Source organism: Chaetura pelagica, unplaced genomic scaffold (genome assembly GCF_000747805.2).
Source record: "Chaetura pelagica isolate M959 unplaced genomic scaffold, ChaPel_1.0 scaffold249, whole genome shotgun sequence".
Lineage (NCBI taxonomy): Eukaryota > Metazoa > Chordata > Aves > Apodiformes > Apodidae > Chaetura > Chaetura pelagica.
The window spans coordinates 370,639-382,438 of NW_009954538.1; the positions used below are offsets into that span (position 1 = coordinate 370,639).

Sequence of the window (11,800 nt, forward strand, 5' to 3'; positions counted from 1 at the left end):
TGGGGCATATATAAACCAGAGCCAACTCATTTGGAAGGGTTAAAGATGATGGCAGCATGCAGAGGATGTAGGATGCAAGCAAGGAAAAAAAGGAAGGGGGGAAAAAAAAAAAAGAAGAAGATGAAAGCAGCTCTGGAAAAGAAGCACAGCAACATGGAGATACCCTAGAAAAAAGGTACTGTGTTTGAAAAGGAGCTTTCAATGAGCTGGGGCTGGCATAGCTGGGAAACTTTAGAGAGATAAGGGAGGCTGCAGAGAAATGGGTATAAAAGGTGTATGTTTAAATAAGAGGATTTCATCAGTATTTACCAAGTTCTTCTGTCCCACTTCTACCTCTCCACACTATGGCAATCTGATCAATCTGTCTACCAACTAACAGCTTGGTGACTAGCATTTCTGTAATAGTAAAGCTAGACTTTCAAAACTTCAGGAGAGCTGTATGTAGACCAGCCAAAGTGTTTCCCTTTAAAACTCATTTTCTACAGTTAGTGCTTGCAAAAATCAACAGAAATGCTTTAAGTATGTCAAAAACAGGTTACAAGTATCAACCCCTCCTAAGTTTCCTTATAAATAAATGCCTCAGCTTCAGTACAGTTCAATCAATGGTTATTTGAATTTAACACACACTGTTTCAGGAAGGTCAACAACAAGCTTGAGAGTTAACAGAAAAAAGCAGCTTCTAATACAACTGCTTAGAATACATAAGCTTCAATTATTGTCCTTTAAAGAGACCATCATTTTAAATGTACTACCTTAGGACAGGTTCTCTTAAAATTAAGTCTTCTTCAGTCCTAAAATTGCATTTTTGTTGTTGCTTTTTGTTGGACAGTAACGCACAAGTTGCATGTTTGATCTAAGATTGGGCTCTTTCTACTGAGCAAGCCAGGAAAAGTCTGTGGCAGTCTCAACAGGAAAGGTTTTCTTCTTATACTTCTCTGCTCTATACTGGTTCAGTCTTCTCCAGCTTAAGGCCCAATAGAGTTTTAAAAGTGAAACTAAATTCTGGATGATGCAACTATGGTATGAAGGTCAGGCAGTGACTTCAGTTGTATGTATTCCAAATGTATATTAAAAGAACCGTCAAACTGCAGCAAGCTGGGAAATGGGCAATGCTAGCAATGTGCCACCAAGTCATCATCCCACCTCAAACAATCCTAATGATAGCCAGGAAAATGAAGCAGCAATGAAAATTGGGCAGAGGGAATCATTCATTCTCATCTGGGTTTTGAGGGTCAAATATTTTGACATGCGTGAATGGGAAGAGACCTTTTCGACCGTTGACTTCTCCTTCCCACTGACCATTTATGTTCATCCTTGTCACCTTCACAATATCTCCAACCTGCATAATTTAGAAAAAACAAGTTATCACACATGGGAAGCAAATGAAGAGGAACAACACATACAGTCCCATCACAGGCAGAAAAAAGCCCCTCCCCTCTTCTTGGCATAAGGTTTAATTGAAAAGTTACTTTTACTTAACTAAAACACCAATGTTTTGCTCCTAAACATAAGCATGTAGTCTGCATTCTTTTTCAGGCTCTTAACTAAATGTATATTCATACATTTAGACTAATTGCTGAACTACACCTTTTTCTATAGGAAAGCTTGTAACTTTGTGCAACAATCTATTTAGCTTAGATATAAAAAAAACTATCATCAGTCATGAGATGCAACATCCATTTCAAAGATACTGGTTTTAGCATCAGCTGGCTTATTTCAAAGGAAATTTAGTTTTTCAAACTAGAATTCCTGTGGCAAAGAAACCATTACTTGAAATTCACCATCTAGGAAGATTCTGTAGTTTCTAAAATAATGATGCATTTCTGAAATAGGTAAATGCAACCTCAAACTTTAAAAAAAATGGATGAGATGTGCATATTCTAGCTTTATTTGTTGTTTTCACTTCTACTTCCTCCAGTGTCTGGCCTTTCCTACCTTAAATGTGTCTCTTTGTATTTGGTAGTAAAAGAAGAGAAAAGCTAAACTATGATCAAGCAAGAAACAACAGCCCAGGTGATCATAAATTACACTCTTACCATTGTTCAACACCTGTAGTTAATTTGGATGAGGGTAGTTTACAAAGTGAAATATTGATTTTGATAAGTAGTGTTTAAATATTCACTTCTCCCTTAAATGCTTCAGAATAGCTGAACGTGTGTTCTATTGCAGCAACTCTCTAACTTTACACCTCCCTTCCTGTTTCTTTCCTCTGTGTGGTAACTATGGTAAATATTAGAAAACTGACATTAGCAGCTAATGACTAATTTCACAAGTAGAACCAGCCTGTGACCAATGCCAACAGTTTGTAAGTTTCTCTCTTAGCCTGGCTCCGTCCTTGAGTCTCGGCTTACCAAGCTACTTCTGTGAAATCCAAAGGTAACCAGCTTTGATCTTATTTAGAAAAAAAATAGATTTTAGTCCTGATAGAATATGTATAACCATTTGTGTACATTATCTAAATAATATTGGAATTTAGAACTGTTGCAGATAGTTTAAGAACCTTGGCTAAGGGTGTTAGATTAAAACTTCTAAGGTAAGACCTGTGTATTTTCTGTTGAAGGAAGAGACCCTGAGTTTACAGAATAGTGTGTGCATCACTAGATGATCTGAAGCCTCTTTAAACCAGATACTGTTACTCCAATAGATATTTTTTGAAGATCGCTCAGAAGCAAGAATTCTTAAGTGAAGTTTAAGATATCATAATAAACTCCTTGGCAGTCTTTCAGTGCTCTACTTCTTAAAACTTCCCAAAAATTGAAACCATTTTAGAGATTTAAGCTTCGTGTTGCATATTAGAATGAAATTAGACATTTAAGCAAAATGTGTAGCTCACCCCCTCACTTTTCCTCCACTACTTTTAAGGTTATCTGTGTCCCATCTGCACCACCTCACTGCACCACCTCCCACTGCCCCCCAGCAAGTGTGACACTGTCACACTTAGAGCAGCTGTAACCTTACATTTTTAAGAGGAGAAACCCCTCTGAATTTCCTGAAGTTCCTGGGATATAACTGAAACCATATTACTTTCTTAAATGAACATATTTACTTCTGCTGTTCCTGAACTCAAACATGAAGCCAGCATACACTATGAAGCAGCTATACACTGCCCACAAGTGGGCTCAGACAAAGAGCATTAATTTGACTGGTTTTCATCTCACCCCAACTACTGCAGCATGCCTGAACTGTGGATTTGCTAAAAAGCACAATTTGTCAGACTTTTCACTGAATAGAAAGGCTAGAGAATGCTTTAAATAGTAACAAGATGACCATAACAGGAACCTAACAAATGTCTCTTTAGGAAAAGGCTGGTAACATCTATAAATACTCAGTGTTATATTGCTAGATTTAAATAACCCTTGAAGGCAGATCCAAGATTTGGAACCCAATTCAAGAAGATGCAGCCAATGTTGCAACAGTAAAAACGTAATAAAAAGCTGCATTTGCACCACACCATAAAACCTGTCCACTCTCAAATGTTTTAACCTTATTCATGGAAGAAAAAACATAATCTGTAGTATACTAGATCAAAAACATGGGCTTGCATTTTCTGAGAGTCTGACAATTTAATTTTGCTGAAGTGCTGTAGAGATAAATCCATTATTTATTTTGAAGCTCTAGAAAAACATATCCATCATCAATTTGACTGAGAATGATTTCTACAATGTGAGCAAGCTTGGAGGTCCTGCTTCAGCAGGGTGAAAAAAATATTGACACTTAATCTATTGCGATGCAACAAATTGCCATGTAGATTAACAATGTAAAATGCTCTTCTGACTGCTGGGTGGGCAAAGTTGCTACAAATCAGTATCTGCCATCAACTAGTGCTAGCTGAGAAAAGCTACTCTAAAAATACTCCAATGCACCGAGAACCACTAGAATAGTAAACTGATTTGCAATAACTTTCTATTATTTTTGAGAATATTTTTTTTAATGAAAGATTCTGAATATCCTCTTGTGCTATATTATTTTTTTAAAAACCCATAGTTCCCATGAGAAGATTAAATGAAACAGCATGTTGAAACAGGATTTTTGGAGAAGGCACCTTGATGTCATGACAGAGTAATTAATGATTCTTAATGTTAAAGACTTCCATTTTGATAAATGTCTAGAGGAACCTAGTCAAGCAGTTTATATATATTTTTTCCCAAAGTGCTAACTAAAAGCAGTAGTTGATAATAGCTTTTTAAAGCATATATATAATATGGTCAGGTGAAGTGATCTCCCAATAAAAGACTTTAATACACAGTTTTTTTCAGGGAATATTTTAAGCCAGTCAGAAGGATTGTCTTATGATTAGGCACAGGACAGAGTCAGGAGACCTGGTTCTATTCTCATCTCTGCCACAAACTTCCTGTATGACTCTGGACAGCTCATGGCCCTTATCTATAAATTAGGATAATGCTTCCTTAGTCTCAGCATCTCCCGGATAAGCTAATTCACTTGTAAAGCATGTCGGTATCACTGGATAGAAGCCTCAACTGCTGGAATGAGTAATACTTCTGAAACGCAGCTATTTGGTTCCACCCAAATGATAAAAATCAAAATGTATCTGAGATGCTATTTTAGATAGCATCCTTTCATTATGTCCCTGTTACAGCATGAATTCAAAGCCCTGGGGCAACAGAAGCTGTGGAACATGCCAGTCAGAAAGGTTACTTCATTCACTCCAGACTCTTCTATACCTGTCTTCCATTTGAAGCTGATTCATACACAATGTTTCCTGCATGCTGTTTTGGTCGCACAGTCAACCAATTCAATGTTCTACAGATGCTCCAACAATTGTATGTTAACAGTTCTATGGCTGATTGACTACTGTCATATAAGTTTAAGGAGATAAAAATGCATTATAATTCTAAATCATCATTTTATCTCCCTGGGTCAGTAGCTGTAGAAAACATCCTGTGCTCTGGAATCCATGGGGTGTTGAATCTCAGTCATTATCCTAACTAGGGTCACAACTCACCTCCTTTGGCAACACTAGTATTAGAACCAAAATAATTTTTTTCAGACCAGCTGCCTGTTCTGAATAATAAATAAGGCTCAACTTTATCTTATTGTCCCTCAAAGGTATAAAACTGAGCTACACAGAAGAGGCAGAGTTCAGTTGCACTACAAACAGGAGACAGTGACACTGAAGTCGCTGGTGCTTTAAATATTGGAAGATTCAATATAACCAAAATGCTGAAAGCACAGCTTAATGATCCTTCACTTCTGATGATGTAAGCCAGAGGAAGAATAGTTGATGCCCAAACAAAAGAATCATAGTAGTTCAGAGAAAAGACCTTCAACTATTCTTAAGACATGAAAGCAGGTTAAAGGGTAGCACAGAAATGTTGAAGCCCTAGATGCAATTTATCTAGCCTCATCTAGGAACAGAGAAAACAATAGAAGCTTGCACTTCAAATATAGCTAGGGCAATGGCTGGAGATGGGGCTGCAGCACCACAGAGCAAGTGCTGCTTTTCATTAGCTGATGGTAGCCAGCTGTTGGGATTGTACAGAACTTGGAGAGCTCAAAACTACTATAGACCATCATTTGTGAGCCACACTGAATCTCACTGTAGCACAGGATCTTGTCTAGGTTATCAGTGTTGCTTTCTGTTTCATCTGAAAACAAACCCTGAGCAGTTCTGAGAGTGAAAATGTATTGAATTGTGAGGCACAGTAGTGTCATGATAGGAACCATCAATAACTTTCGAAAAGGAAGTGTCAAAGATTAAGATTGCATGCATAGTCTCTGAAGTAATTGTCAGTTGTATTTTCAAAGGCAGTGCAGTGAAAAGTTGGTGCATGTCAGCACAGAGGAGTCTTGCTACCAATGTCACTTTCAATTTGGAAACTAGTTATTGGAACTAAAGCTCAGATCAACACTTCGTGCTACACAAGTAGAGGCCCAATATTTTGCTTAAAATCTAGACCTAGTGGGTTAGATCCATTTTAATGTTTAGCACAGCAATATTAAGACTCCTTGGCTTAAGAAAAGCACAAAGCTTGCTGTCTAGTGAAAAAAGTAGCCTAATTTCCTAATTAAGGAAGTTCTACTACTAGCACATTTTGGCCTACTTGTCTCAACTTTCCTTTGAAGAGGAAAAAAGTTGACTGTAACCTCGTTGTAACAAGCTCAAGAGAAATACTGTGAGTCGGTTATATAATTACGATGAATGGATATTTATTTCATCAAAATATTTCAGTTACAGGTTAACTCTGTACTAGCAAATATACATGTTTATGTTTGATACGTGAGGAACACAAACTACTTAATACTATAATGCTGGCAGAGGTCTAGAAAAAGGCATAATTAGAATAAAAACTTTTCTAGAAATATATTGTGAAGCTCTTCTTTAATAGAAACAATTTTTGGATTCCCTAATGCTATCATGTTAAGTATGGAGATGAACTCTAGAACTACTACTATCTTCAGAATGGTCTGTAACACTACAGTGTTTGCAGTGTATTTAAGAACCATTTTTTCGACACGGGGCAGACGTATATCTAGTGACTGCTGCTGGTCTCCCATTTTCAGGTTCCATTATGCCATTTCATTCCATTTCATAAGTGAATTTGGAATTTGTAGTTCATGTCTTTAATCAACCTTCAAACAGTTCATTAATTTTTAAGTGAATTATCCACCATTAGTTTATCAACTGTCTATGCTGGACATAAAGAACTTTGTTGCGTAGAACTTAACAATCAATTAACTACTTTAGATCCAAAGAAGTACCCAACTACCATGAGATAAGCTCCTTTAACGTAAAACACATCAGGTCTTAGTCTCCTGGGCACTGCATGGACCTCAGGAGGTGGTTGGATCAGGCCAGTTTCAAACAAGGCTTCCCTGGCATGTTACTGTGAACTGGCTAGCTACACAACTACAGGTTATTAAATGCTAAGAAACTTTAAGGCAGACTTGGTTGCCCTGTACCACAGTTATAGTGCCAAAGAATCTATGCTCTTACAAAATTAATCATCATCTTAGAGTGTTATCCTGGATAACCTTTGAACACAGGATTGCCCTCTTAGTTTTCCCAAAGAAAAGAAGGACTGAAGAACAACAGTATGTAACCCTGTAATGCAGAGTCACAGTCCCAGCAAATACAGGACACTGTATCCTTGTCCTTCATACTCCTTCCTCTAGAGCACCAGAAAGGAAGGAAATTGCTTCTTGGCTAGAAGCACACAAGTAAAGAAACAGATCTAGGTGGCTGGAGGTTTTTTTGGTGGTTTGGTTGGGGTTTTGGGTTTTTTTTATACAGTATCCAGGAAAATACTACACATGTTAATAGTGAAGTAGTTGCAGTGAAGAACTGCAGACGTAAGTAATTTCCTTAAAAACATTAAATCTGAACTGCTAGAGTAACTAACTAAACAGGTAACAGTGTATGTAAAGCTTAAAAATAAATCTGATTTATCACAGGGTTTACTACTTGTTCCCTGGCGCAGGGAGATGCCCAAAGTTATATGTATATCAACTGTACACTTTGAGATAGTAGCTATACTTTTTATTTTACCTTATAAATAGATTACTATTTATTTTATTTTAGAGAATAACAGTAGAGCATACAATGCAGTAAGGCTAAATCAACATATAGACATTAGTCATTCAATAATACCAATAAGATTGCAAAATAATTTTAGCCCAGCAAGTCCAAGTTGTAATAATAGGGTTAATATGGTATGTAATACCATATTAACTAGCACCTTTAAAGGAACAATATCGTAGTTGCCCTTAAAACTGTTGCACCTAAAAATACTGTTTAAAAGTTAAATGCTCCATCATCACCCAAGCAAACAGATCTTGCTTCAGATTTTCAGTAGAATATTGTTTTACAATTTACATTTTTCATGTGAAAATTTTTTTTAAAAGTACACTTTCCTTAGAAAGCAACTTCTCTGTAAAAGGTAATGAATCTTTATCTTCTCTTAAGCAAAACTGCTGACAGCTTATGTAAACAGTAGTGTGCAACAGAAAAACTGGACTTGCAAGCAGAGCTCCCATTTTCAAGCTGAACATAGGAGAATGACATCCCTTCACTTAGAAGGAAGTCAAGCAGATGACTATGCCATAGCTTTATTCACTCCAGATGGTATTCTCTTCCTTTTAAGTCCTGTCTGGGTGCTGACGACACAAGGCTAGAGCCAGTGAACCAGATATTTTGCTCTCATATTGTTTTATCCGTTGAACTGAGATTACACAATCAGGCAGTGTATAATTTTATTAAGCAGGTGTTCTACCTGTACAAACTGAACTGTGTGTCTGAGCACACCCATACCAAGGTGCAGTACTGTCAAATACTATTATTTTGAAAGAACACCATTCACTTTCTTCCCCAAAACATTCCCATAACTTGTTCTTTCCCTGCCACTAGCTACTTTCAGGACTCTTACAAAACAGAAGCTTCAAATAGTCCAGATTATTTAGACAGGGTTGGGATTAAATACAACATCAGACTTCAACAGGTGTTAGGCAATCTGAAGGAAGATAGTGAAAAAGTTGGATTTTTTTTCTTTGAGTAGTACACGTGACAAAAAATAATAAATTGCTGTAATGTGGTTGCTAGCGTTCCCTATGCGTGGACAGATGCAGGGAAGCTGTAATCACTGATTTTAATAAAAATGTAGATCAGTTCCCAGAATTCTGCTTCTGAAACCTCTTGAGAAGTCACAGTGTGGCCTTGCAAGGTGCACTTGCAAAGAAAACTGACTACGTAGAAAGATAAAATATGTCAGTAGTGGAAGACAAAATCGTAAGACAATAAACTATTAGAATTCAGTGGAAGAGAAGAATCTCTCAAGCAAAATGTCAGTAATTTGAAGGTTCAAAACAATTCAGATCTACATGTTGCTTAGAGAATGAATTCTACTGGTATAAGAGAGGAGTGTAAATGATGGTATTATCTAGGTCACTAAAGAGCAAGTGAAAAAACCCAAACTATTTCTGAGGACCATCCTTTCAAGTGGTTCTGCTACCCTACAGTGAAGGAAGTTCCTTGAAGTAATTTCCATGACACATTGATAACAACAAAATTAGCTGCTTGCCTTGCTTTGTTTTCAGAAGCATGAGTAGTAGTTTTGGCAGGAATCTTCTGTTACAGTGCAGCTGGCAGAGGATTTACACTTTGCCCTGTGATAATTTTCACACACTGTTCACAGATAATAAGCTGCTAGCTTTCATAAGACTCAAGGAAAATCCAGTGATACATATTTAATTTTTAATCCTGTAAGAGTAATAATCTGTAGAGGTTTTACAAGTACAGGAGGAAAACCAGGGCAACTATGATGAACAACTGGAAGTCACAAATAAAACTTTCAAATTTCAATCAAAAGTATCAGCTATAGGTAACACCTTTAACTTGCAAAGTAATTAGGTAAAACCAACAAGAAAAGTTGAAAAGTATTTTTAAAACCACTATTATTTTACTTGCTAAAATGCTGTTGCTTCCTTTGCTTGTTTTCTTGCTTTTTCTCCTTGAAGTATTGTAGGATGCTCAGGTTTCAGCTTGAGACTAACTCTTTTCAGATGAGACATTTTTGTACTTTGGGTTAGTTAGCCTTCAAAGGGTAAAAGTAACAGTCTTAGTGTTCTGGATATAGCTTTAAAAACTTTTTCCAATCCATTGTTTTTGCCAGTCAAACTAGAATTGTAACACAAAGTCTTTACCATTTAAAGAATAAAGCTCTAAGTCTTGAAGACATTTCTAATTAAAATAAGAGTTTAAAAAGCTTTGGCAAGCACAGGAAGAAGCCAAGTCATCCTCTCATTAGCTCTTACTTCCACAGTGGGATGTGTACACTCCAATAACATTGTAACATATTTGCACTGTTGAACAGGCAAGAAGCGAGGGTAAATACAGATCCTGAAGTAACTTGGTCACTTTTCTCACAGGAAGTGGCACAGATGAAGCAATTTTTGTAGCTCTTTCTTCAGAGCGTTACCTAACTTACCTAACTGCCTCCCTTGACGTAGATAAGCAAGATTCCATGTGAAGTCACCCCCACCAACTCTGTCACTAGCAATGCTTAGTTTTTTGTTCTACAGAACAATTGAAAACCATAATATTTGAGAGGAAAAACTTACCTCTAATGCCAGTGCAGTCTTGTCATAAGCACAGGGTACTCTCTTTTGGATAGCTTTGGCATAGACTGGTCCATTCTGAGGTGACGGCAGAGGATTGATCACTGCTCCAGGTGTACTGGGTACTGAGGGAAGGGGACTTGCGGTTTGAGGCTGAGCATAAGCATGCGCAGGTTCTGGAATACCATAGCTGTTGGAATTCCTGTTTCCATGCTTCCCAATGGAAGATCTGACTAGCTTTTCTACATAAGGAACAGGAATCATCCCAATCCGGCCATCTTTGTTTCTGGCACTCCACCACTGTTCTTCTGGCTTCTCTACAATTACCAGTATCTCACCCTTTTTAAATGGAAGATCCTCAGCATCATTTCCAGGAAAGTCATAGAGAGTCCGAACATATTCCACATTTTCTTCTGCAGTGGACATAGCAGGGGCAGATCCAGATCCCATTGGTGGGCTTGGATACCTATGTTTAAAAAAAATTTGGTATAAGCAAGTTATTATTTTGTACTTCCAGTAAGTACCAGTTTTACAGTAGGAACACCAATTAGAGAAATTACTTATTCAGCTTTGTAACAAAAATATTGGCTTGGTAGCCCTGTGAGGCATTTCATGATTGAGTCATGCTCTCAAGTAATTACTTAAATACGCAAATTACTTTCCCCAGAAACCAAATAAAAATCTATCATGGATGCATAAAATTGGGAGAAATGATGCAAAATCATCTTCCACCTGTTATGGGTCATTGTGAGGATCTTACAGAGATTAAAATTAATTCTGTAGCTTAAGTTACAAAACATGATACAGAAAACCAAATTACAATTCTTTGGATGACTGGGGATGGAGAGGCTCTTGGGAGAGCTGAGTAATCCTCTTCAGTTTGTCACATCTACAAGTTTTAATTTCATCACCCACTTCTAAAGAATTAAGTAACTCTAAATGCTAGATTTGAGGGAGCATAGTGGTAAAATGGAACAAAAGCAAGAGGTGGGTATGAGAAAAAGTTTTCTAACTTAAAAGCTACAAATCCAGTGTCATCTTCCTGATTGGTAGTACAGCATCATTTTAATTGAATCTTACTTCTTGAATGCAGAATTCTGGGGACAGCCAGTAACATTTATACTGAAAACTCCCTTCTTTAAGAAAAGAGACAGGCAGACCCTGTGTTTTTAGGAGACAACACTTTTCCCCTCTTTTCGGGAAAGTAATATGGAAGAGAGTGCCCTAATCTTATTTTTATAGCTTCAACTGCTTCTCTTTGCTGCATATTTAAATACCTAATTACCTAAAAGTGACATCTTCATAAAAGACAATATGAAATACATCCACTGGTAAGAATGGAGTAAGAAATGAAAAAGCTAACAATCTAGAAATATTCCTTGGCCTTATGAAGCATTATATTACCTTTAATTTATTCACATAATTGTTTATTATTTTGTCCATCATCTGTCCAATACAGTCACTTCATTATCTGTGATAATATAAGATTGTTCATCAAATGAGACTATTTTCACTGCAATATATTTTAATCAAAATTATACATATTATTAAAATAATCACTCAGAAACCTTATATAGCAATACATACTACCTAAGCTATGATAACAATAATGCATGTCATTGGCCAACTTCAATTCTCTTTTGCTACTTGCAAAATAAGATGGAAGTCAAATCCATATGATTTTTGCAAGATATGCCAGGAACATGTTTGCTGCTTTTGGATTCCTGCT

The 11,800-nt window shown here is 36.8% G+C and overlaps 1 protein-coding gene across 1 annotated transcript in view; it reads right to left on the reverse strand.

The window, feature by feature from the left end:
• Positions 1–594: 594 nt before the first annotated feature.
• Positions 595–11,800, reverse strand: part of CRKL (v-crk avian sarcoma virus CT10 oncogene homolog-like) — a 13,931-nt gene continuing 2,725 nt past the window's right edge. The window contains exons 2-3 of the mRNA XM_010004790.1: positions 10,075–10,537; positions 595–1,339 (exon numbers count right to left, since the gene is read on the reverse strand). Coding sequence (XP_010003092.1) covers positions 1,205–1,339; positions 10,075–10,537 — 598 coding nt within the window. The 3' untranslated portion in view covers positions 595–1,204. The remainder of the gene's footprint in view (positions 1,340–10,074; positions 10,538–11,800) is intronic.